The 24,557-nt window shown below is 41.6% G+C and overlaps 1 protein-coding gene across 2 annotated transcripts in view; it reads left to right on the top strand.

Annotated features, from left to right (window-relative positions):
• The window catches only part of LOC139750812 (uncharacterized), a 105,439-nt gene that overhangs the window by 657 nt on the left and 80,225 nt on the right, over positions 1-24,557 (top strand). For both annotated transcript variants that reach the window (XM_071665577.1, XM_071665575.1), the window contains exons 2-8: positions 1,042-1,411; positions 3,538-3,644; positions 6,861-6,973; positions 7,350-7,475; positions 8,060-8,313; positions 19,821-20,475; positions 21,126-21,202. In XM_071665577.1, coding sequence (XP_071521678.1) covers positions 1,124-1,411; positions 3,538-3,644; positions 6,861-6,973; positions 7,350-7,475; positions 8,060-8,313; positions 19,821-20,475; positions 21,126-21,202 — 1,620 coding nt within the window. In that variant the 5' untranslated portion in view covers positions 1,042-1,123. The remainder of the gene's footprint in view (positions 1-1,041; positions 1,412-3,537; positions 3,645-6,860; positions 6,974-7,349; positions 7,476-8,059; positions 8,314-19,820; positions 20,476-21,125; positions 21,203-24,557) is intronic.

Below are 24,557 nucleotides of genomic sequence, written 5' to 3' on the forward strand. Positions count from 1 at the left end.
TGGTGATTGGTGCCATGCTAGTGACTGGGTCCAGTCTAGTGAGTAGTGACTTACTATTGACTGGTGCCATGCTGATAACAGGTTCTATCTTGGTGATGGGTGACTATATGGTGAGTGGTTCTATTCTGGTGATGGGTGACTATATGGTGAGTGGTTCTATGCTGGTGAATAGTGTCGTGCTGGTGACTGGAGCCATGTGGTGAGTAGCACTCAGCAGGTGACTGGTGCCGCGCCGGTTACCGCTACTATGTTAGTGACTGGTGTCATGCTGGTGACTGATACTGTGTTTGTGACGAGCTAGGGCTGGTGGGATGCTGGTTCCTGATACTATGCTGGTGACTGGTACCATGATGGTTACTGTTATTCTCTTGTTAACTGGTGCTATGTTGGTGACTGGAGCCGTGCTGGTGACGTGTTATGCTGGAGATTGGGGCTATGCTGGTGATCAGCACTTTTCTGGTGAGCAGTGTTAAGCTGGTGACTTGTACCATTCTGGGAAGTACTGCCATGCTATTGACTGGCTTCGTGTTACGCTAATGACTGGTGTTACGCTAGTGACTGGTGTTACGCTAGTGACTGGTGCTATGCTAGTGACTGGTGCTATGTTAGTGACTGGTGCTATGTTAGTGACTGGTGCTATGCTAGTGACTGGTGCTATGCTAGTGACTGGTGCTATGCTAGTGACTGGTGCTATGCTAGTGACTGGTGCATGCTAGAGTGACTGGTATCATACCGGTGCTATGTTGATGAATGGTGCGATGCTCGTGACTGATGCCAATGCTGGCGACTGGTGCTATGCTAGTGACGGATGCTATGCTAGTGAAGGGTCCCTATGGTCATGACTAGTACTATCCTGGTGACTGCAACTATGCTAGTGACTGAAGCTATGCTCATGACTAATGCCATGTTGGTGACTGCTACCATGCGAATGACTGACAACACGCTAGTAACCATGGAACACTTGGTGACAATGTGGTTGGCATCTGCTGATAAGGCCGTCCTTCTCGAGTACGTTGCTCATTGAATCATCTCTTTTTCCAGAACCAGCCGGAGTGTTCCTGGGGTTAACGGATGCATGGGCGACTGACTCGCAGAGGGAGCGATCGAGGTCCGTGTGCAAAAAATGGCTGATACAAAGCTGCCAATGTGTGAGGAGGACCCGTCCGAGGGAACGAAGAAGAAGGGGTCGTCGGTCCAGAGGAACTGTGGAGGAGGAGATGCGGGAGAACGGACAGTGTGCAGTGAGGGTGTGCGCATCGGTGCCTTGTGTGTGTCGCTACTCTGTCTCCTAGGCTTTGTCTCCTTCCTGCTGGTGACGTCAAGAGCAGACTATCAATCAGAGCAGGTGCCTGGTGGGAGGACGTCACAGACAAAGGACCAATCAGAGCCACGGCACAGGGAGAAGCGACAAGTGAGTAGACTTATGTTGCTTATCAATGTGCCCTCCTTTAGAAGAGGGAGGAACTCAGCGCCTACTGTAGGGGAAGGCTGTGTTCTGATTGCCATCATGCCCCCAAGCTGGATCTCCCGAAATATATATTTCTTTCATGCATTTGGGCGAATTACTACCGGAAATCTTCAACAGAAGATGTTATTTTGTGTGGAATGATCTGTTCATAGCTCTCATGAGGAATGGTCTCTCATTCCATCATATCAGATCACTCGAAAAGTTACCTGACCCACCCACTGTCCAGCTGCTGCAGTGGTGTTTCTTCACGCCGGACTAGGCTTGTAGAATTTCAAGCTCAGTGTTTCATTCGAAAGCTTTTTCTTTGCGGCAAGAGAGTTGATCTGGATTTAGATGATTAGACTCCTCTTCCCCTCCTGTCTGCTAGTGTAGGAAAGTTTCCATTGTGTACTCCGCGAAAAAAACTAAATTCCCTCATCTTTCTTCGTATAATTGAAATTCCCCATTGCTGTACCATCTCTGAGAAGTACATGTTTTTCTGCATCCTGTTCCATCCTGATTGTTCCTTCGTTAGTATCATTGTATACTTTTTGTTTCGTTAAATTCCTGGGAGGATTTTATAATATTATTATCAACGCCACTATGCACTTCTTTAGTACAGTTACCCCTCCCATTATCTGTTGTTTTTAATGGTCCATCTTTCAGAATACTTTGAAACGTAATTGCTTTCTCATAAGAGGACCAATCCTTCTCTTTCGTCTTAAGCTCTTCCTCCCCATGTCTTGAACATTTTTTTTACTATCACACAATGTGTGATTACCTATTTTGTGCATAACGGGGAGGGAGTTTTACACTCCTGAACATTTTCCATCAAACAATTTCTTAAATTTATATACGATGTCTGCGTTAAGCACGTCCTCAGTCATTCTGTTCCATTCATCCACCACTCTTATGAAACCACTTACTCACATCCGTTTTTCTTTAACAAGTTACCCGCTGAATTTCATGTTATGTCCTCTGCTTATTTTGTCTCTATTTATCCCGAAAAATTGTTCATTGTCCACGTCATCATTCTATTTTAAAAACTGTACGATTTGTGATTAGCTCACCCCTCACTCTTCTTCCTTCCATTCCCAGTAGTTCGGCTCCCTTCATTCTATTACCATCTCTTGTCCTCCTCTGGACCTTCTCTATTAGCTCTTTTTTTTTTTTTTTTTTTTTGCTTCTCTAGATGTGGTGACCAAACCTGAGAATCGTGTTCTGATTCCGACCTTATGTAGGATGTACACAGTTGGCTGGATATTTCCTTATCCGTATACTTGAAAGCTACTCACACAGAGAATCCTGAAGTTTTTTTTTTTTTTTCCTGATGGATAATAGTAATCGCATTGAGTCCTACTTTCATTCTATCCTGCACTCACTACATTTTCTGTTCGGCTTGAATTTCATCATCCATATATCAAACCAGCTTTGGAGTCTGTCAGGTTTTTGTAAGTTGACCCAATCCTCCTCACTTTTTACTTTCCTCGTCATTTTGACATCATTTGGAAGCATATTCCGGTGTGTGTGTGTGTGTGTGTGTGTGTGAGAGATTACTTATTCTAACATACAGGGAAACGCTTTTGTGGTTCCATTTATAAAGTTCTTTTTTATCAAAAGGTTTCTTTTGAACTTTATTATTATTATTATTATTATTATTATTATTATTATTATTATAATCATTATCATTTATTATTATTATTATTATTATTATTATTATTATTATTATTATTATTATTATTATTATTCTTATTTTTATCATTATTATCATTATTACTTATTATTATTATTATTATTATTATTATTATTATTATTATTATTATGATTTACAGCATTTACTATTTATTTCCTTATTTTATTTCGCATATCTGTTGATTTTGTCTTTCAGTAGCATTTTCCAATTTCTTTTCTAACTCGAATATAAAACTGTAAATGTAAATGCTTTTTTTTTTTCTTGTCCTTCCTGTCACTTAGGCAAACCTCACCAGAGTGTCCCAGGACACTCCAGTGTCCCTTCTTACGATGTCACTGGCAGGGTGTCCCTGGAACCCGAGATTTCTCCCTTGCAATAACTGACCCTTCCTCTGCAGGGCACATGCCAGGAGGACGTGTGTGTGACGGAGGAATGTGTCCACGCGGCCTCCAACCTCCTCAAGGCAATGAACACTGATGTCGACCCTTGCCAAGACTTCTTCCAGTGAGTAGCCCTGTCCTGCCTTATATACTACCTTGTCCTGCCTTATATACTACCTTGTCCTGCCTTATATACTACCTTGTCCTGCCTTATATACTACCTTGTCCTGCCTTATATACTACCTTGTCCTGCCTTATATACTACCTTGTCCTGCCTTATATACTACCTTGCCCTGCCTTATATACTACCTTGCCTTGCCTTATATACTACCTTGCCTTGCCTTATATACTACCTTGTCCTGCCTTATATACTACCTTGTCCTGCCTTATATACTACCTTGTCCTGCCTTATATACTACTTTGTCCTGCCTTATATACTACCTTGTCCTGCCTTATATACTACCTTGCCCTGCCTTATATACTACCTTGTCTTACCTTATATACTACCTTACCCTGCCTTATATACTACCTTGCCCTGCCGTATATACTACCTTCCCCTGCCTTATATACTACCTTGTCCTGCCTTATATACTACCTTGTCCTGCCTTATATACTACTTTGTCCTGCCTTATATACTACCTTGTCCTACCTTATATACTACCTTACCCTGCCCTATATACTACCTTGTCCTGCCTTATATACTACCTTGTCCTGCCTTATATACTACCTTGTCCAGCCTTATATACTACTTTGTCCTGCCTTATTTACTACCTTGTCCTGCCATATATACTACTTTTCCCTGCTTTATATACTACCTTGCCTTGCCTTATATACAACCTTGCCCTGCCTTATATACTACCTTGTCCTGCCTTATATACTACCTTGTCCTGCCTTATATACTACCTTGTCCTGCCTTATATACTACCTTGTTCTGCCTTATGTACCACATTGTCCTGCCTTATATCGCCTTATCCTGCCTTATACCACCTTGTCCTGCCTTACACCACCTTGTCCTACCTTATATAACCTTTTCCTGCTTTTACTACCTTGTCATGTCTTATACCACCTTGTTCTGTCATATACCACATTGTCTTGCCTTGTACCACATTGTCTTACCTTATACTACCTTTTTCTGTCTTATACCACCTTGTCCTTCTTTATACCACATTGTTATACCTTATACTACTTTTTTCTGCCTTATACCACCTTGTTATGCCTTATACTACCTTGTCCTACCTTATACCACCTTGTTGTATCTTATACTAACTTATCCTGCCTTATGCCACCTTCTTACGCTTGTTATTCCTTATACTACCTTTTCCTGCCTTATACCACCTTGTTATCCCTTGTAATACCTTGTTCTGCCTTATACCACCTTGTTACGCCTTATACCACCTTTTCCAGCCTTATACTACCTTGTTATGCTTTATGCTACTTTGCCCTGCTTTATACTACCTTGCCCTGCCTTATACTACCTTGTCCTGCCTTATACCACCTTGTTACGCCTTATACCACCTTGTCCTGCCTTGTACTACCATGTTATGCTTTATGCTACTTTGCCCTGCCTTATACTACCTTGCCCTGCCTTATACCACCTTGGTATGCCTCATACCACGTTGTCCTGCCTTATACTACCTTGCCCTGCCTTCCGGTATCTTGGCTTCCCAAGCGTTTCAAAGTCGCAAGTGGTTTACCGAGAATCAGCCGACCGAAAGAAATTGATATTTTTGGTGTTGCGATGATAACCGTGAGGGTGAAGGTGAGACGAGGGACCTACGAGGTAGGAGATGTAAGAAGGGGAGGCTGTTGTTGGAGAGAATGTAAGATTGTGTGTGTGTGTGTGTGTGTGTGTGTGTGTGTGTGTGTGTGTGTGTGTGTGTGTGTGTGTGTGTGTTGGGGGGGAGGGGGGTAGGCTGAGGTTGTAGGTGTAAGATGTGGAGTGTGGGGTAGGCTGAGGCTGTAAGAGCATCAGAGAAGAAGGCTGGAAATGTCGGAATATAAGGTTAAGGGTTGTAGGAATTGAGGGGAGAATGGGAGGAGAGAGAGAGAGAGAGAGAGAGAGAGAGAGAGAGAGAGAGAGAGAGAGAGAGAGAGAGAGAGAGAATATGAGTCTAGGGGGATACTTTCTGATCGTCTATTCCTTTCAAATACCCGGTGGCCGGAGTGCCGTCTGTGTCTTCTTCACAGCATATTGGAAAACTCCTTTTTTTTTTTTTTTACTTTTTCAGGGACTATTTTTTTTTTTTCCTTTTACCTTTCGCCCAGAATTTGAGGTTAAAGTGCCCATGATCCTCGTACTTACTTGAAAAGTTCACGGGTCCTTCCACCAGAGTGCCAGGGATTCCATTTGCATTCTTTAGCTATAAAGGAAATGACTTGAGTTCTGTATGATGCTCCAAGATGACATCTACTCCTCGAGTCAGGTTTTGATTCCTGCTCTCATGTTCCCATTACCATATGGATCGGACTTCAGAGTTTATATGACCACCTTTTCCAGTTGTTGTGTCTTGTATGACACCCTCAGTTGCTACTGTGTGTGAAGGTAACATCTAGTAATGATGGTGTATAGGTTTCCCTTGATCCGAGAATCCTTCATTTTCTTATATACGCTCTTAAAAATCTGAGTCTCTTGTCTCCCTTGAGAACCCAGATACCCCTCCCAAATGTATCTCTTTATAACTGAAATCCTCCAGTGTTAGAACCTTGCCATCTTTTGAGAAATGCGTGTTTGACTGCATCATGCATCATCTTGAATTGTTGTTTTGTTGTTCACCTCATATATATTTTTCCCCCAGTTCATTGGAATTCCTTGAAGGATTATTTATCATTACCATCGTACTTTTTTTTCTACGTTTACCCTTCTCGTTATGTATTGTTCGAATGGCTCATAGTCGACTATTTCCCGAACCTTAAATCTGTCACTCATTTGAAGGGTCAGTCCTCTTCATCTTGCCCTTGTGTTCTCCTCTCCTTGCTACCTCATCTTAGTAAGTTGTGTCCACAACTCTAACAATATCAGGTACATTTCCCCTGATTCGGTCTTTGAATTTCAACTCTTCTCTACTGGAAGGCTCATACTGACACACGTGTGTACTAAGATGCTCATACTGACGTAGATGTGTGTTGAGAAGCTCATATTGATGCAGGTGCGTACTGAGAGACTTACTGACGTTGATATGTGTTGGGAAGCTCATTCTGTCGCAGGTCATGTGCCGAGATTCATACTGACGCATGTGCGAGCTGTGAGGCTCACACTGGCGCAGGAGTATACTGACAACTTCATACTCACAGAGGTGTGTGCTGTGAGAGGTTCACATCAACTAATGCAGGTGTGTCGCAGGTACGCGTGTGGTGGCTGGATCAAGGACAACACGCACAGGACCTACATTGAGGAGCTCTTCTACGGCGTGATGCACAACCTGATGCCCGACCGTGTGGACGTCACTCTCTCTGGTGAGTCTGGAGGCTATGATGTTGTCGGGCTTGTGCCCCTGGCAAGAGTTCTTTACTCCTCCGCCCCTGTGGATGATAGTACACAGGTTGTGGGGGGGGGGGGGGGCGTCCACAGGTAAGGGCAGGTGCACAGGTCCGGGAAGGGAACTTTCACAAACTAGTACAGTAGTAGGAGGACTTGGACTGGTGTGAATGAGTTGAAATATATGGGTAGACGTGGTGCTGTCTGCGCCAGAGTCCAGTACCCCTCTTCCCTTCCCATTAGACGAGTTTTATCAGTTTCATTTTATCAGGAGAGGAGCTCCGGCACCTTCCCTGCCCAGGCCCTGTTCAAACAGAGTGCCTTACTTAGAGTCGAGTTCTTCCTTGCCCGCAGAGTTGCTGAGGACGGGCGAAGGTGTGCCGAAGGAGCTGCTGAAGACGAAGCCCTACAAAGATCTGCTCTTCTTCCACCAGTCCTGCCTGGATGTTGGCCACACCTCTCAGGAGGACATCCATAAAGGTCAGGTCATCTCAATCTGTCCAATCCCCGTCAGGTTACTTCACTCCTGGCGTTCCTTTTTTTTGCCTTGGTCGCCCGCCATCTTTCTCGCTTCAGTCTAGACATTCTTTCCCTTTTCTCAGATTAGCCCTAACCTCCCACGGGCCGTCTCATTTCAGCCCAGATATTCCTATGGTCATTCCCGTATTATTTCTTCCCCGTTACTTTGAGCCAGACGGCCATGTAAAGCATCTTGTTATTATGTAGTTTTACTCTCAATATCATTGGTAATTACAAGCAGTGTAACTTCGGCAGATAACATAAGGACAATAATTTCATCCAGGACAGTATGATTACATAGATTACATAGGCCTATACCAATAGTCTTTCTCCGGATGATTCTTCGTCATTGTAAATCTTGTTTGCGGCTCAAAATGTGCCCTTGTATTGTTTAAATGAAAAACAACGAGAATAGAGTGAATACGTTATTCCGAAAGAAATAGATTAAAGATGAGGTATTTGGCTGCTAATTTATTTGTATAAATCTTCGTTTCTGAGTCAAAAGGAATGTTAAAAAAAAAATCCTCTTTTTTCTTATCGTGCAGTTTACGAGCTCCTGGTGGAGATGAAGCATTTCCAAGTGGGTCGGCCCTTCAGGAGCGAGTTGTGGAACCTGACGAAGGCGACGCTGGAGCTGCTCAAGATGAACGGCGCACCGCTCTTTGACGTTCTTATCGACGCTGATGTCCGCAATTCGAGTCGCTTCTCTATCATCATCTCCACACCGCGCTTGCACGGCCTCATCCCATCTCTGGTGGGGTCTAGGCTGAAGAATAAGAGGCGCCCCAACCTGCAGGAGGTAAGGGCAAAGAGGGGGTGAGTAGGTCAAGGGTAATGTTGTCTTGCCAAGAAGTGAAGGTGGGGGGAGTTGTTCAAAACCCGACAGCCACCAGCACAGTCCCTGACACTATATAGTCACACCACGAGCAGAATTTATAGTATGGATTCTCTTATGCAGCTTATACGAATATTAAACACTTCACACAATACTCGAGAAGAAGACAGCAACACCAGGCCAGCACTTGTTCACAGAAACACACCATACTTACCTATATGTACAGCACAGTAAGAGAGTTCTACACCCGCCAGGCCTCATCTTGTGCAAACAGTTTCATATCCAACTTTTTAAACGTCTGTTTGGTATCAGCATTCACAGTTTTCTCAGTATATTCCTTATCATCCAATGTTCATACTTTAAAAGTACTTTTTATCTTTTCTGACAAGTTTCTTGCTATATTTTCATGTTATGGTCTCGGGCTGCTGTATCTCTCCAGACCTTTCGAAGAAATGATCGTTATTAGCAAATAGCTGTAGGTAGTGTTAGAGCATAGATGTACTTGAAAAACTAGGCTTTAGAAATATAGATTAATATAAGGCAAGTGAATAATGAAATCCTCCAATCCTTTAGGCTCATGCCATCCAAATTTGCTACATTTGTACCACAAAAGCGTACACGTCATCAAAATCACTTGTGGAAGCTTTAGAGTTCAGTTGCATAATCATGTAACATTGATTCTAATCAAGACTACAAGATTACTATCTTAATTCCTTAATGGTTAAATTTGTAACCCCAAAAGTATAGTGAAAGCTTTAGAGTTCGGTTGCATAATTTTGTAACTAACTAAACAAGACAAAATCACTTTCATAATATAGAAAGACAAGTGAATATAAGGCAAGTGAATAATTAAATCCTCCAATCCTTTTGGCTCATGCCATCCAAATAGCTGAATTTGTACCGCAAAAGCGTACGCGTTATCAGAACCACCTGTGAAAGCTTTAGAGTTCAGTTACATAAATATGTAACATTAATTCTAATCAAGACTCCGAAACCACTAAATTCCGTAATGGCTAAATTTGTAACCACACTGGTGAAAGCTTAAAGTTCGATTACCTAATTATGTAACATTAATCAAGGCTACAAAAATCACAAAATTCCTTAAATGAAAGAAAATTTGCACATTGCCAAGATGATTAATCTCAAAAAGACTTATAGGCATATTATTTTAACAATCACTTAAAATTTTTCGCACTACAAAGTGATTATTACTTTTTGAATTACTTCAGTACTGTTAAAATCTTGTATTATTTCACAATCAAGTAAAAGTTTTAACAACAGAATTATGCTGTCTTAGCATCTGTCTGTTCCTAAACTTATACATTTCTTTATTGAAAGATGACCCTAAAAAATAATGGCTAGTATTTGTTTTAGAATAGGGGACTTTGCTGTTGTCATGTGTGATTTTTCATGCCCTTCTAAATCATCTTGGTCCACATTTTGATCTTTGACATATTGGAATGTGTAAGACATACCACGTAAGCTCTACCCAGACGTGAGGGAATTTGGTCAAATTAACTAACGCAAAGATACAGCTGCATACCTTCGCCAAATAAGATACATCCTAAAGAATTGACAGACCAGAAATGAGCTTTGCAAAAACTGTTTGGATATATATATATATATATATATATATATATATATATATATATATATATATATATATATATATCTTTTGCGAAGTTATGTAATAGTATCTTTGCGGTCGTTAATGTCAAAATCCCCACACGTTCTGGTAACTGGTAGTCCACGACCTGGGCATGGCGGAATATACCGTACATAAACACATTCTTCGTTGGTATCTTTTGGTGGTGTCTGTTATTATGTCCCATTATCACAATTGTGTGTGGTAAAACCTTTTGTTCATGGTTTCAGAAGCATCATATACCCTCATTTACGTAGTGAACACTGTTGAACGTCTAGTTCATTCCATATTACAAAAAGGCCTCTGGTCACTTCATTGATTTCTGATTTGGAGGGAGATAATTTTTAGTTTAGATTTACGTATTCATGACGTCACGATACCTTTGTGTTGCTGTATACCTTTGTGTTGCTTTTTATTTAGACTGCAAATATTCAGCTCGGATATTTGAGATCTTAATGGACATCCCAAGAGAATAAGCCGAGTGGGGGGGAATAAAATAATGCTCAGTGGAGAGTTAAAAGTCTGGTCTTTGGAGAATGTGAATACACTCAGTGCGCAGCCAGGATATGGATTTAGGAGTTAACATAGGTATTCTCATGCTAATTCTGGAGTTATAGTAGGTATTCTCATGCTAATTCTGGAGTTATTATAGGTATTCTCATGCTAATTCTGGAGTTAGGTAATCTCAGGACTAATTCTGGAGTTATGATAGGTATTCTCATGCTAATTCTGGAGTTATAATAGGTATTGTCATGCTAATTCTGGAGTTGTAGTAGGTATTCTCATGCTAATTCTGGAGTTATAATAGGTATTCTCATGCTAATTCTGGACTTACAAATAGAGGAAGGTCGACATCAGAGGCATGGGTAGAGGAAGGATTCTTGTGTATAGACATTGTTTTAGTGGTCGCTATGAGTTTCATGGAGAACAAGGGTCACCTTTCTCTACCCTCTGTGCTGAGGAATAGTCTGACTGCGTCTTCGCTCCTGTGGGGGGTCAACAAGCCGCCAAGAAACTAAAGCTCCAATACACATGTACATACACACGTCCACACACGCAAATATACATACCTACACAGCTTTCCATGGTTTACCCCAGACGCTTCACATGCCCTGATTCAATCCACTGACAGCACGTCAACCCCGGTATACCACATCGATCCAATTCACTCTATTCCTTGCCCTCCTTTCACCCTCCTGCATGTTCAGGCCCCGATCACACAAAATCTTTTTCACTCCATCTTTCCACCTCCAATTTGATCTCCCACTTCTCCTCGTTGCTCCACCTCCGACACATATATCCTCTTGGTCAATCTTTCCTCACCCATTCTCTCCATGTGCCCAAACCATTTCAAAACACCCTCTTCTGCTCTCTCAACCACGCTCTTTTTATTTCCACACATCTCTCTTACCCTTACGTTACTTACTCGATCAAACCACCTCACACCACACATTGTCCTCAAACATCTCATTTCCAGCACATCCATCCTCCTGCGCACAACTCTATCCATAGTCCACGCCTGGCAACCATACAACATTGTTGGAACCACTATTCCTTCAAACATACCCATTTTTGCTTTCCGAGATAATGTTCTCGACTTCCACACATTCTTCAAGGCCCCCAGAATTTTCGCCCCCTCCCCCACCCTATGATCCACTTCCGCTTCCATGGTTCCATCCGCTGCCAGATCCACTCCCAGATATCTAAAACACTTCACTTCCTCCAGTTTTTCTCCATTCAAACTCACCTCCCAATTGACTTGACCCTCAACCCTACTGTACCTAATAACCTTGCTCTTATTCACATTTACTCTTAACTTTCTTCTTTCACACACTATACCAAACTCAGTCACCAGCTTCTGCAGTTTCTCACATGAATCAGCCACCAGCGCTGTATCATCAGCGAACAACAACTGACTCACTTCCCAAGCTCTCTCATCCACAACAGACTTCATTCTTGCCCCTCTTTCCAAAACTCTTGCGTTCACCTCCCTAACAACCCCATCCATAAACAAATTAAACAACCATGGAGACATCACACACCCCTGCCGCAAACCTACATTCACTGAGAACCAATCACTTTCCTCTCTTCCTACACGTACACATGCCTTACATCCTCGATAAAAACTTTTCACTGCTTCCAACAACTTGCCACCCACACCATATATTCTTAATACCTTCCACAGAGCATCTCTATCAACTCTCTCTCTCTCTCTCTCTCTCTCTCTCTCTCTCTCTCTCTCTCTCTCTCTATATATATATATATATATATATATATATATATATATATATATATATATATATATATATATATTTTTTATTATTTTTTTTTATTATACTTTGTCGCTGTCTCCCGCGTTTGCGAGGTAGCGCAAGGAAACAGACGAAAGAAATGGCCCAACCCACCCCCATACACATGTATATACATACGTCCACACACGCAAATATACATACCTACACAGCTTTCCATGGTTTACCCCAGACGCTTCACATGCCTTGATTCAATCCACTGACAGCACGTCAACCCCGGTATACCACATCGCTCCAATTCACTCTATTCCTTGCCCTCCTTTCACCCTCCTGCATGTTCAGGCCCCGATCACACAAAATCTTTTTCACTCCATCTTTCCACCTCCAATTTGGTCTCCCTCTTCTCCTCGTTCCCTCCACCTCCGACACATATATCCTCTTGGTCAATCTTTCCTCACTCATTCTCTCCATGTGACCAAACCATTTCAAAACACCCTCTTCTGCTCTCTCAACCACGCTCTTTTTATTTCCACACATCTCTCTTACCCTTACGTTACTTACTCGATCAAACCACCTCACACCACACATTGTCCTCAAACATCTCATTTCCAGCACATCCATCCTCCTGCGCACAACTCTATCCATAGTCCACGCCTCGCAACCATACAACATTGTTGGAACCACTATTCCTTCAAACATACCCATTTTTGCTTTCCGAGATAATGTTCTCGACTTCCACACATTCTTCAAGGCCCCCAGAATTTTCGCCCCCTCCCCCACCCTATGATTCACTTCCGCTTCCATGTTTCCATCCGCTGCCAGATCCACGCCCAGATATCTAAAACTTATATATATATATATATATATATATATATATATATATATATATATATATATATATATATATATATATATTGGAATCCATGTTGGAAGGATCACAATTTTGCGTGTGATCAAGTATGTTCCTATGAGTCCACGGGGAAAGTGAAACACGATAAGTTCCCAAGTGTACTTTTGTGTACTAATCACATCATCAGGGTAGACATAAGAGATAAATATAGCAGTCAATTGATATACAACGAAGAGATGTAGCTAGGACGCCATTTGGTAAACATGCGATTGCCTTAGAGAGACAACAAGCGTATCATAAACTTACAAATTTTATCAACAATAAAGCTATCCAGTTTGTATAGACCATCACTAATATTAAGATTAAAATTCTTTGTGTATTTGACAATACAAGATTCAATGATATTTCTCGTGGTATTGCGTTGTTTAATCACGTTAAAAACTATGATCATTGTCTTGAGTAATGCCATCTGTCATTAACTCCAGTACCACGAGAAATATCATTGAATCTTCTATTATCAAATACACAAAGAATTTCAATCTTAATATCAGTGATATTATGATGGTCTATACAAATTGGATAACTTTACTGTTGATAAAATTTGTAAACAATTCACTTTGGCCATATAATAAGTTTATGATACGCTCGTTGTCTGTCTGGGACAATTGCATGTTTAACAAATGGCGTCCTAGCTACATCTGGCTGTACATCAAATGATTGTTACATTTCTCTCGTGTCTCCCCTGATGATGTGAATATTACACGAAAGTGCTCCTGGGAACATATCGTGTTTCATTTTCTCCGTGGACTCTTAGGAATATACTTGATCACGAGCAAAATTGTGATCCTTACCATTATATGTATGTATATATACATAAACTCGGGCTTGGGTGTCTGAATGAGAGTGGTTGTAACTAAGATGAGAGGAGAGGTAATATGTTTAAGGAAAGAAGCTTGGATGTTTTGGCTCTGAGTGAAACAAAGCTCAAGCTTGGGTAAATGAGAATATTGTGGAAATGTCTTATAAATAAAGTCAGGAGCTGTTGAGAGGATAAGAAATAAGGAAGTAATAACACTACACCTGAAGCAGGAGTTGTGGGAGTGTGATAAAGTGTAATGAAGTAACTTTTAGAATGGTATGGGGAAATAAGAAAATGGATTGTGAGAGATGGATGATTATAAGTGCTTATGCACCTGGCCATAGGAAGAAAGACCATGAAAGGTAAGTGTATTTTGGAGCGGTTGAGCATACTGATGTGAGAGACCGAGTATTAGTGATGTTTGATTTAGATATGAGAAATGAGAAAGTTGAGGGTATAGCTTGAGGGCATGGGAATTCAGTGTTGCTGATGGAAATGGTAAAGAGCTGGTGGAGCTGTGTACTGAAAAAGGACTGATGATTAGGAATACCTGGTTTGAATAGATAGACATACACAAGTATAGGTAAGTGAATAGGATATGTGGTCGATGAGCATTATTAGATTACATATTAAATGATATGCATGTAAAAGAGACTTTTGGATGTAAATGTTCTGAAGGGTGTACAACTGGTTGAATATTTCTTTTTTAGTGGAGGCAAGGGTGAAGATTTGTTGAGGATTTTGAAAAAGAGGAGACAGTAACAGTGGGAAGAGAGTGGTGAGAGTAAATGAGCTTGGAAAAGAGACTTGTGCAAAGAAATAACAGGAGAGATTGAGTGCAGAATGGCAAAATATTAGAGTAAATGAAGTAAGGGGATTCTTAGGGAAGCAATGTTGGCATATGCCAAAGGTGCATGTGGCATGTAAAAGGTAGGACTTGAGCAGATTAGAAAGAGTAGTGAGTGACTGGATGAAGAAGGAAAGTTGCATGTGAAAGATTAATAAAGAGGCGTTCGAGTGATATTTACAGGAAAGGAATGCAGGTGATGGGAATGAATAAGAAAATACAGCGGGAGGTTAAGAGGAAAGTGTGGGGGTTGAAAAAGAATGCAAATGAGAGTTAGGTTGAGTGAGTATCAATAAGCATTAGGGAGAATAAGATGTTTTGGAAGGAGGTAAATGATGTGCAAAAAAAATATGAGAAATAGGAACATCAGTGAAGGGGGCGAAAGGGGAAGTGATAGCAGGTAGAGATGAAGTAAGGAGGAGATGGAGTAAGTATTTTGAAGAACTGATAAATGTATTTGATGATATAGTGGCAGATGTAGGGTGTTTAGGTTAGGGTGGCATGCAAGGTGTTAGTCATGGAACGTGCTTTGAAGACAAATGAGATGGTGAAAGCCTTGCTTAAAGTGAAATGTGGCATGGCATCTGGAGTAGATGGTATTGCAGTTGAATTTATGAAGAATTTTTAAAGAAAAAGGATAACTATGTTGTTAATTGGTTGGTAAAGACTTAGAGTGTTTTTTATGGATCATGGTGAGGTGGCTGAGGACTGGAATGCATGTATAGTTTCATTATATAAAGGGAAGGGCAATAAAGGTGAGTGTCCATACTACAGAGGGACATGTTTGTTAAGTATACCTGGTAAATTGCACAGAGGGTATTAATTGAGAGGATGAGGGCATGCACAGAGCATCAAATCGGGTAGGAGCAGTGTGGTTTCAGAATTGATCTACTTTGAGGATGTGTGGATCAGATGTTTGCTTCAAGGAATGTGTGCGAGAAGTACTTAGAGAAACAGATGGATTTGTATGTGGCATTTATGGATTTGGAGAAAGCATATGATAAGAGTTGATAGAGATGCTTTGTGGGAGGTCTTAGGAATATGTGGTGTAGGAGGAAAACTGCTATAAGTAATGAAAAGGTTTTAGGGGTGTAAAGCACATTTATGAGTAGGAAGAAAGGAAAGTGAATGGATACAAGTGAAGGTTGCTCTGCAGCAGGGCTGTGTGATATTGCCTTGGTTGTTTAATTGGTTTGAGGATGGGTTGGTGAGGGAGGTAAATGCTAGTCTTGGACCCTTTGGTTTGCCAGCCAACCTCTGGTGTTCACAATAATCGGGTATCAGTTCAGACTTGATGAGTATGCAGTTTGTGGGAGATGAGAGGGCCTGGGAAGTGAGTCAGTTATTGTTGCTGATGATACAGCACTGTTTGTGGATTTGAGTGAGAAACTGTAGAAGTTGGCATTGGTGACTGAGTTTAAAAGAGTGTATGAAAGGAGGAAGTTGAGAGTAAATACAAGTAAAAGCAAGGTTATCATGTTCAGCAAGTTTAAGGGACAGGTTAGTTGGGGTGTGAGTTTGAATGGAGAAAAAGGAAGTGAAATGTTATAAATACATGGTAGGAGACATGGCAGCAAATGGAACCATGGAAGTGATGCATAGAGTAAGCAAAGGTTATGGGATCACTGAAGAATGTACAGAAAGAGAGAATGTTACCTGGGAGGGCAAAAATTGACATGTTTGGAGAGTAATAGTCACAAAGATATTATATGGATGTGAGGCATAGGCTATAGATGATGCTGTGTGGGGTAGGATGGATGTGTTGGAAATTAAATGTTTGAGGACAATATGTGACGTGAGGTGGCTTGATCAGGTAAATAATGAAAAGTAAGAGAGATGTGTAATGATAAAAGTAGTGTGGTTGAGAGAGCTGAAGTTAATGTACTGAATTAGTTTGAACTTATGGAGAGAATGAGCAAGGAAAAGTTGATAAAGAAGCTAGATGTGTCTGAAGTGAAGGGAACAAGGAGAACAGGGAGACCAGTTTGGGGATGGAAGGATAGAGTGAAAAAATTAGGAGTGATCATGGCTTGGACATGTAGGAGGGTGAAAAACATGCACACAGTGAATTGGAACGATGTGATATACTGGGCTGTACGTTCTCTCAGTGGACTGAACCAGGGCTTGTGAAGCATCTAGGATAAACCATGAAAAGGTCTGTTGGGCCTGGTTTTGGATAGGGAACCATAGTTTCAGTGCAGTGCACATGATAGGTAGAGAATAGATGTAAGCAGATGTCTGTTCCTAGCACTAACTCGCAACACTGGAAATGGCAGAAATCAAGTATGGGAAATATACATATATATATTTACTATACTTAGTTGCTGTCTCCTGCATTAACGAGGTAGCGCAAGAAAACAGATGAAAGAATGGCCCAACCCACCCACATACACATGCATATACATAAATGCCCACACGAGCACATATACATACCTATACATTTCAACAAACGCGGGAGACAGCGACAAAGCAAAAAAAAAAAAACATTTCAACAGACTTATACATATATACACACATGTACATATTCATACTTGCTGCCTTCATACCTTCATCCATTTCCGTTGCCACCCCACCACACATGAAACAGCACCCCCTCCCCCCACACGCGCATGAGGTAGCACTAGGAAAAGACAGCAAAGGCCACATTCATTCACACTCAGTCTCTATCTGTCATGTGTAATGCACCAAAACCACAGCTCCCTTTCCACATCCAGACCCCACAAAACTTTCCATGGTTTACCCCAGATGCTTCGCATGCCCTTGTTCAATCATTTGACAGCAGGTCGACCCTGGTATACCACATCATTCCAATTCAGTCATTCCTTGCACGCCTTTCACCCTCCTGCATGTTCAGGCCCCGATCGCTCAAAATCTTTTTTCACTCCATTCTTCCACCTCCAATTTGTTCTCCCATTTCTCATTCCCTCCACCTCTTGACACATATATCCTCTTTGTCAATCTTTCCTCACTCATTCTCTCCATGTGACCAAATCATTTCAATACACACTTCTGCAGTCTCAACCACACTTTTTATTACCACACATCTCTCTTACCCTTTCATTACTTACTTGATCAAACCACCTCACACCACATATTGCCCTCAAACATTTCATTTCCAACACATCCACCCTCCTCCGCACAACCTTGTCTATAGCCCCTGCCTCACAACCATATAACATTGTTGGTACCACTGTTCCTTCAAACGTACCCATTTTTGCTCTCCAAGATAATGTTCTCACCTTCCACACATTCTTCAGTGCTCCCAGAACCTTCACTTCCTCTCCCACTCCGTGACTCACTTCTGCTTCCATGGTTCCATCCGCTGCTAAATCCACTCCCAGATATCTAAAGTACTTCACTTCCTCAAGTTTTTCTCCATTCAAACTTACCTCAACTCATCTGAACCTAATAACCTTGCTCTTATTTTTTATTTACTTGTAACTTTCTCCTCTCACACACCTTTCCAAACCCAGTCACCAACTTCTGCAGTTTCTCACTTGAATCAGCCACTAGAGCTGCATCATAGGCGAAGAACAACTGATTCACTTCCTAAGCCCTCTCATCCACAACAGACTGCATACTCACTCCTCTCTCCAAAACTCTTCCATCTACCTCTCAAACCATCCCATCCATAAACAAATTAAACAACCATGGGGACATCACACACCCCTGCCACAAACCGACATTCACTGGGAACCAATCACTTTCCTCTCTTCCTACTTGTACACATGCCTTACATCCTTGGTAAAAACTTTTCACTGCTTCTAGCAGCTTACCTCTGACACCATATACTCTTAAGACCTTCCACAAAGCATCTCTATCAACCCTCTCATATGCCCTCTCCAGATTCATAAATGCAACGTACAAATCCATCTGTTTTTCTGAGTATTTCTCACATACATTCTTCAAAGCAAACACCTGATCCACACATCCTCTACCTCTTCTGAGACCACACTGCTCTTTCCTAATCTGATGCTCTGTACATACCTTTACCCTCTCATTCAATACCCTCCCATATAACTTTCCAGGAATACTCAACAAACTTATGCCTCTGTAGTTTGAACACTCACCTTTATCCCCTTTGCCTTTGTACAGTGGCACTCTGCATGCATTCTGCTAATCCTTAGGCACTTCACCATGATCCATCCATCATTGAATATCCTTACCAACCAATCAACAACACAGTTAACCCCCTTTTTTAATAAATTCCACTGCATTACCATCCAAACCCGCTGCCTCGCCAGATTTCATATTCCACAAAGCTTTCACTGCCTCTTCTCTCTCTCAAACCATTCTCCCTGACCCTCTCACTTTGCACACCACCCCGACCAAAACACCCCATATCTGCTACTCTATCATCAAACTCATTCAACAAACCTTCAAAATACTCACTCCATCTCCTTTTCACTTTATCACTACTTGTTATTACTACCCCACTTGCCCCCTTCACCGATGTTCCCATTTGTTCTCGTCTTTCGCACGTTATTTACCTCCTTCCAAAACATCTTTCTATTCTCCCTTAAGTTTAATGATACTTTCTCACCCCAACTCTCATTTGCCCTCTTTTTCAACCCTTGCACCTTTCTCTAGACCTCCTGCTGCTTTCTTTTATACTGGATTATTTTATTTTCTTTCTTTATACATTTGAAAGTCTTGGCCTGAACAGCAGAAGTAAATCAGTATTTTAGAGACACATACTGTGGGCCAGTTAGGTCACACTGAGGCAAACTTGATTAGGTGGAACCCTCCAGTCTCAGTAACTGGTCCATGAATGATAAAGACAAGGAAAGTTATGGATGTCTGACTAGGCTTTGTGGTACCGGAAATGAAAAAAAATGTAGATCAGATAATGTTACAAATGTGCAAATATTTGATTCAGTTGAGCTTTACAACCTTAGTTTTGCTTTATTGATATTATTGGATACACACGGTCATATTTATTATGTGGGTACATGTGTGTGTGTGTATGATATATGGCATGCATACTTCCTGCTCTGGCCCCTAACATTTAGCATCTGTAGTTCCTCAGGTCCAAGAGTCGGCGAGCACTGTTTGGTGACAAGACAGATGACATGTTACTCCGGGAGATAATGAAGGTACTGCAGACTGAGTTTAAGGGAGTTCCCATGGAACCAGGAGGAGCTGCCACAGGAGGGCTGTATAGACACCGTAGCCGCTCAGCAGCTTCAGGGGACATTGCTGATAGTCCCATTGTCAACATTTTGCCCATTGAGGTTTTGGCCAATGTAAAGGAGAGTGAGGAAGAGGAGGATGTCGGGGAGAAGCTGTCAACCGTCGCGTCTGTCTCCCCTTCTCATTTATCAACTTTATCCCCTTCCTCCACTTCACTATTCTCAACCTTGACTTCTTCGACTTCACACTTCTCAACTGTTGTCTCTCCCTCCACCTCTCACTTCCCAAGTGTCTCCTCTCCCTCCTCTTCTCAGGTCTCGACTGTCGCCTCTTCCTCCTCTTCTCAGGTCTCGACTGTCGCCTCTTCCTCCTCTTCTGAGGTCTCGACTGTCGCCTCTTCCTCCACTTCTCACTTTTCAACTGCTGCCCCTCCTTTGTCTGCTTCTCAAACGACAACAGAGACTTCTAGTACGACCAACATATCCACCACCATACTAGACCAGCTTACAGACAAATCTAATGCTACGCTGACTCCTGAAGATTGTGAGTAGCTTTTCACATAATGCTGTATCACATATTATATATACTCTGCTGACAATATGAGCAAAAGACTTCATGATGATAATTGATTGACCTTATATGGGTTTGGATAGGAGTCACTATTTACTAAGGCTGCACTTTTGACATTAGAAATATGTGTTTCCTTCAAATAGGAGAGACAGATGTGTCATATGTTATTTTTTTCGTTAGTTCAGCAGTTCTTGTGGGATTACCTGGTGAGACAGGTGGGATCAGTTTATCTTTAGGTATCTTACATTTAGACCTTCATTCTTCATCCTTTCTGCTTTATCCTATCCTATTGTCGATTATATGGTCACAGACCAAACAGTTCAATGCAAGCCACACCCTTACAGTTATTATGGGCTGTTGTAATGCTAAACTTAAACCATCAGTTAGCCTCCATTTTGTTTAAATAACAATAAAGATGGTGTCATGTATGGGGCATATGTCTATGAGATTAGGACAATGATTTCTAAATGAGGAGTTATACATACATGTCTAACAGATGAATATGTTTTGAATCTTTTTTATGTTGAGTACAGTGCTAAAGAATCAGTACTAGTAGATATTTACTGCTGGTGTAGGAACTTCAGGTGTAGTGTAGCCTAGTTTGATGACTGTTCTGCTTGCAGATGATCTGATGAGTACAACAGACTCCTTCACCAAGTTTCCCTCTGTGAGTCGTAAAGATGTCTACCAGATGTTTAAAGTAAGTTGACACAGCCATTACTTTATTTCTGATCCTTGATTGTTATTTCAATGATTGTTCTATTCAGTGTGAATATCTGAATGTCTACAGCATCCCAGTCTCCAACAAAACTTTAGGTCAGTGGTTCAAAACAGAGCAGTTAGCAATGAGTGAAAATCAGAAGTGGCAATATTCAGAAGAGCAGCAGTGAGGAATTTAACGATAAGTAGAGGAGCATCACTAGTCAGGACACTGGCCATTGCCTGCAACACTCCCTCCTTCCACCTCTTTCAGAGTATACCTAAATTAGTCATTGCTGAGCATTTACAGTATTGGAGAAAGACTTTAATGATATCTTGGAGGGATGAGGAAAACCTAATCACTATTTCGTAGCCTTTTCTCATGTCACCAGTCACAAACTTTATTTATTGTAACAAACTTCAGATGATGAATTATTAAGTCATGATATTGGTAAGAAAATGATAAACATGTTCTGGTTGAACCCGTAGGGCTATCATTGTTGAAATGGGCTAACGTTGAATTAGTATTGGGTGTTTACTTATGCTGTCATTGTTTGCATGGGTTGCCAAAGACATAGCAATTGTTTGCATGGGTTGCTTAAGCTGTAAAACCTCTTATGTGTTATTGATATGCTGAGAGGGCACAGAAACACTATAGCACAACATTGCTTCATTGCTTAAGGACAAGATGGTGCTGCTAATGCAGGAGGTGTAAAAGTGATGAGGTAGAAGTTCTGAACAAAAGATGAATAATAGTTTTTTGGTCTTCATGGTGCAACTATAGGAGGGAGGAGGAATTTCCAAGGTCCTGTAGAACTGATTTTCTGCATATTTGAAAATTGCTCTTGATTCAGAGGTGGTTCAATTCTCTCCTTTAAAGATTACACTAACAAACTAAATGCCCACAAAACTCTTTCTGGTTTCACTTTTTGTTAAACAAAGGAATCCTTTGTATAACCTACAAGCAGCTTGTCTGCTTTACCCTAGACTATGTCTCACTTGCCTGGTCAACCATTCCATCTATAGCAAACATAACTAATTACAAGTACTTTCAGGGAAGAGATTGTCACAGTGACTAAATGTTTGCACTGTTGAGGGGAAATGCCATTGACATGGCTAAGCTTCTGTAGGTGATTATGGGGTACCTTGGATTCTTTATGGGGGAACAGAGTGGGGCAGGTTATGGCAAAAGATGTACTGAGGCACATGTTGCATCATTGTGTGTTTGGAGCTGATTACCTAGCTTGGCTAACTGAGATGATTAGCTGACGGCTGTTCATGTGGCCAGGGTTATAATGCGCAACAAGGGGTAATTAAGGAGTAAAGGCACCCCAGGTCAGTGACTATGAGCCCATGATGACAGAGGAGGGATGTTGATTGGTGGGCTTTAAGACACGGGACCTTTCGCTGTGAAAATCAGAATCATCTGCCTACTTAGGTACCTGATAAACTAAGTCATTGCCATAGGTCACGTAAGGCCTCTTAAAGTTCTTGAAAATAGTGACAGTGGACTACAAGGTCATGGGAGTAATTATTTCACACCAAACATTCAGAAATGATTTTAAGAATTGTAACAGTGCCAAGAGGAAACAGCCTGGGTTGGTAAAATGCTTTCCCTCTTACTTTTTCTCCTCATGGGAATTGCTGATTAGTGTAGCAGTAGAGACATGGATGCACTGCCTGGTGCATACAGTGTGGATAGGTCTTTTTCTGGGCAGAGTTAGGCATGTGCTTCAGGCAGCTGGACACCTGCTACTTGAAGGGAGGGCAGGTAAATGTGTTTCCTATCCATTGTTGGTGGATGGGAAGTAGGTTTGGATGCATTGTTATGGTGGCATGATCCTTGATGTGGCACCATGGATTTTGTTGTGCTGATATGTTCCATGGATGTGAGGTGGATTTGCTGCACTAGCAGAGGAGGCTGGAGTTCCCATCCATGGTTGGCACTCATGTTGGTTGAAAATGAGTAGTATAAAAACAGAAAGGAGGAGAAGGGTGACTTTGAGTCGAATGTGGAATTAAGCATTTCAATAGAGAGAGAGAGAGAGGAGAAGGATGACTTTGAGTCGAATGTGGAATTAAGCATTTCAATAGATGTGTTCTGGTGTGTGTGGCCTTCATATGATCGAATGAGATGGACTATCTTTACACATTGTTTGATAGAGAAGTGTGTGTGATTCTGTAGAAGTGCTGTACCCTGAAAGGCCCCACATGACCCTTCAGCAAGGGTTGTTGATTTACGGAAGTGCAAAGACATGGCTCATGGAAATACCAAGGAATGTAGCCAGTAGTGGTGTAGCAAGTTTGGGCAAGGCTGACATTAGAGAGTGCAGTACTTACTTTCTCAAGGTAAGTAAGAGTGTCAACTAGGACACTGGACAGTGCTGGAGAGAGAAAATCACCAGAAAGCCAGAGAGTAGAGCTGTAGGCAAGTTCTTCAGATGAGAAACATCTCTCTTCATTGCTGAGCAGATGCAGGGTAGGACTAGCACGAGTTTGTAAACCCAAGTTTCACATTAGAGATGTACAATGAGTGAGACCTTGTGTTGCTGATGGAACTTTTCGTCTATATAAAGTTGCAGACTGTGATGCAGAAGGCACTTCCAGAGGGTTGCATCGAACTATCAACCTTGTCTGTCTGTGGGGGGCATATTGAACCAGGGAACCCAACTGTAGATGAAGGAATGAATGGTGGACTCAGCTAATATATTCAACATTGTTATAGCTACAAGCCATCTGGAAAAACAGTGGATGCAAATCAGGTGGTAGCACTTGTCCTGCTATTGAGAAAAAGGTCCGGCATTGTTCACCTTACTGAACATTTGGGACAGAAGGGGAAGTGAGTGAGTGGGGCCTGGATGTGATGGAAATGAGAGTAGGCCAAGCACTTGACATCTGTGTTGATCTGAGGCCACACATTTTTTTGGAGGGAGGCATTGTGTTGCACTGATGTGTTAGTGGATGAGGGAGTGGAGGGCTTTGAATTCTTTTCGGTGTGAATTAGGCATATCAAAGCAGGATGCCCTGCTTAAGATGTGTCGTAAGCAAAATGCCTAAAGTGTTATTTGACACTAAATCTCCAGGAGTTCCATGCCAGCAAGTTTAAGGAAGTGATTGGTATCCATTTTAAGTCACTGTACTGGTAGAGAACAACTCTCATGATGGATAAGGAGGCATCTCTAGGGAAGCCTGTATGTACACCTGTTGTAGGGTAGGCAAATAGAAAGTGTTTCATGATCTCATTTTTCCCTGTGGCAAAGACATTTTTGCTTTAATAGGTTTCACTTTAGGAAGGAGCGAGAGCTTTTCTTAGTGCCTTTGAGGGGTTGTGGAGGGATGTAGGATGCTGACACAGT

The sequence above is a fragment of the Panulirus ornatus genome, chromosome 10 (assembly GCF_036320965.1).
Source record: "Panulirus ornatus isolate Po-2019 chromosome 10, ASM3632096v1, whole genome shotgun sequence".
Classification (NCBI taxonomy): domain Eukaryota; kingdom Metazoa; phylum Arthropoda; class Malacostraca; order Decapoda; family Palinuridae; genus Panulirus; species Panulirus ornatus.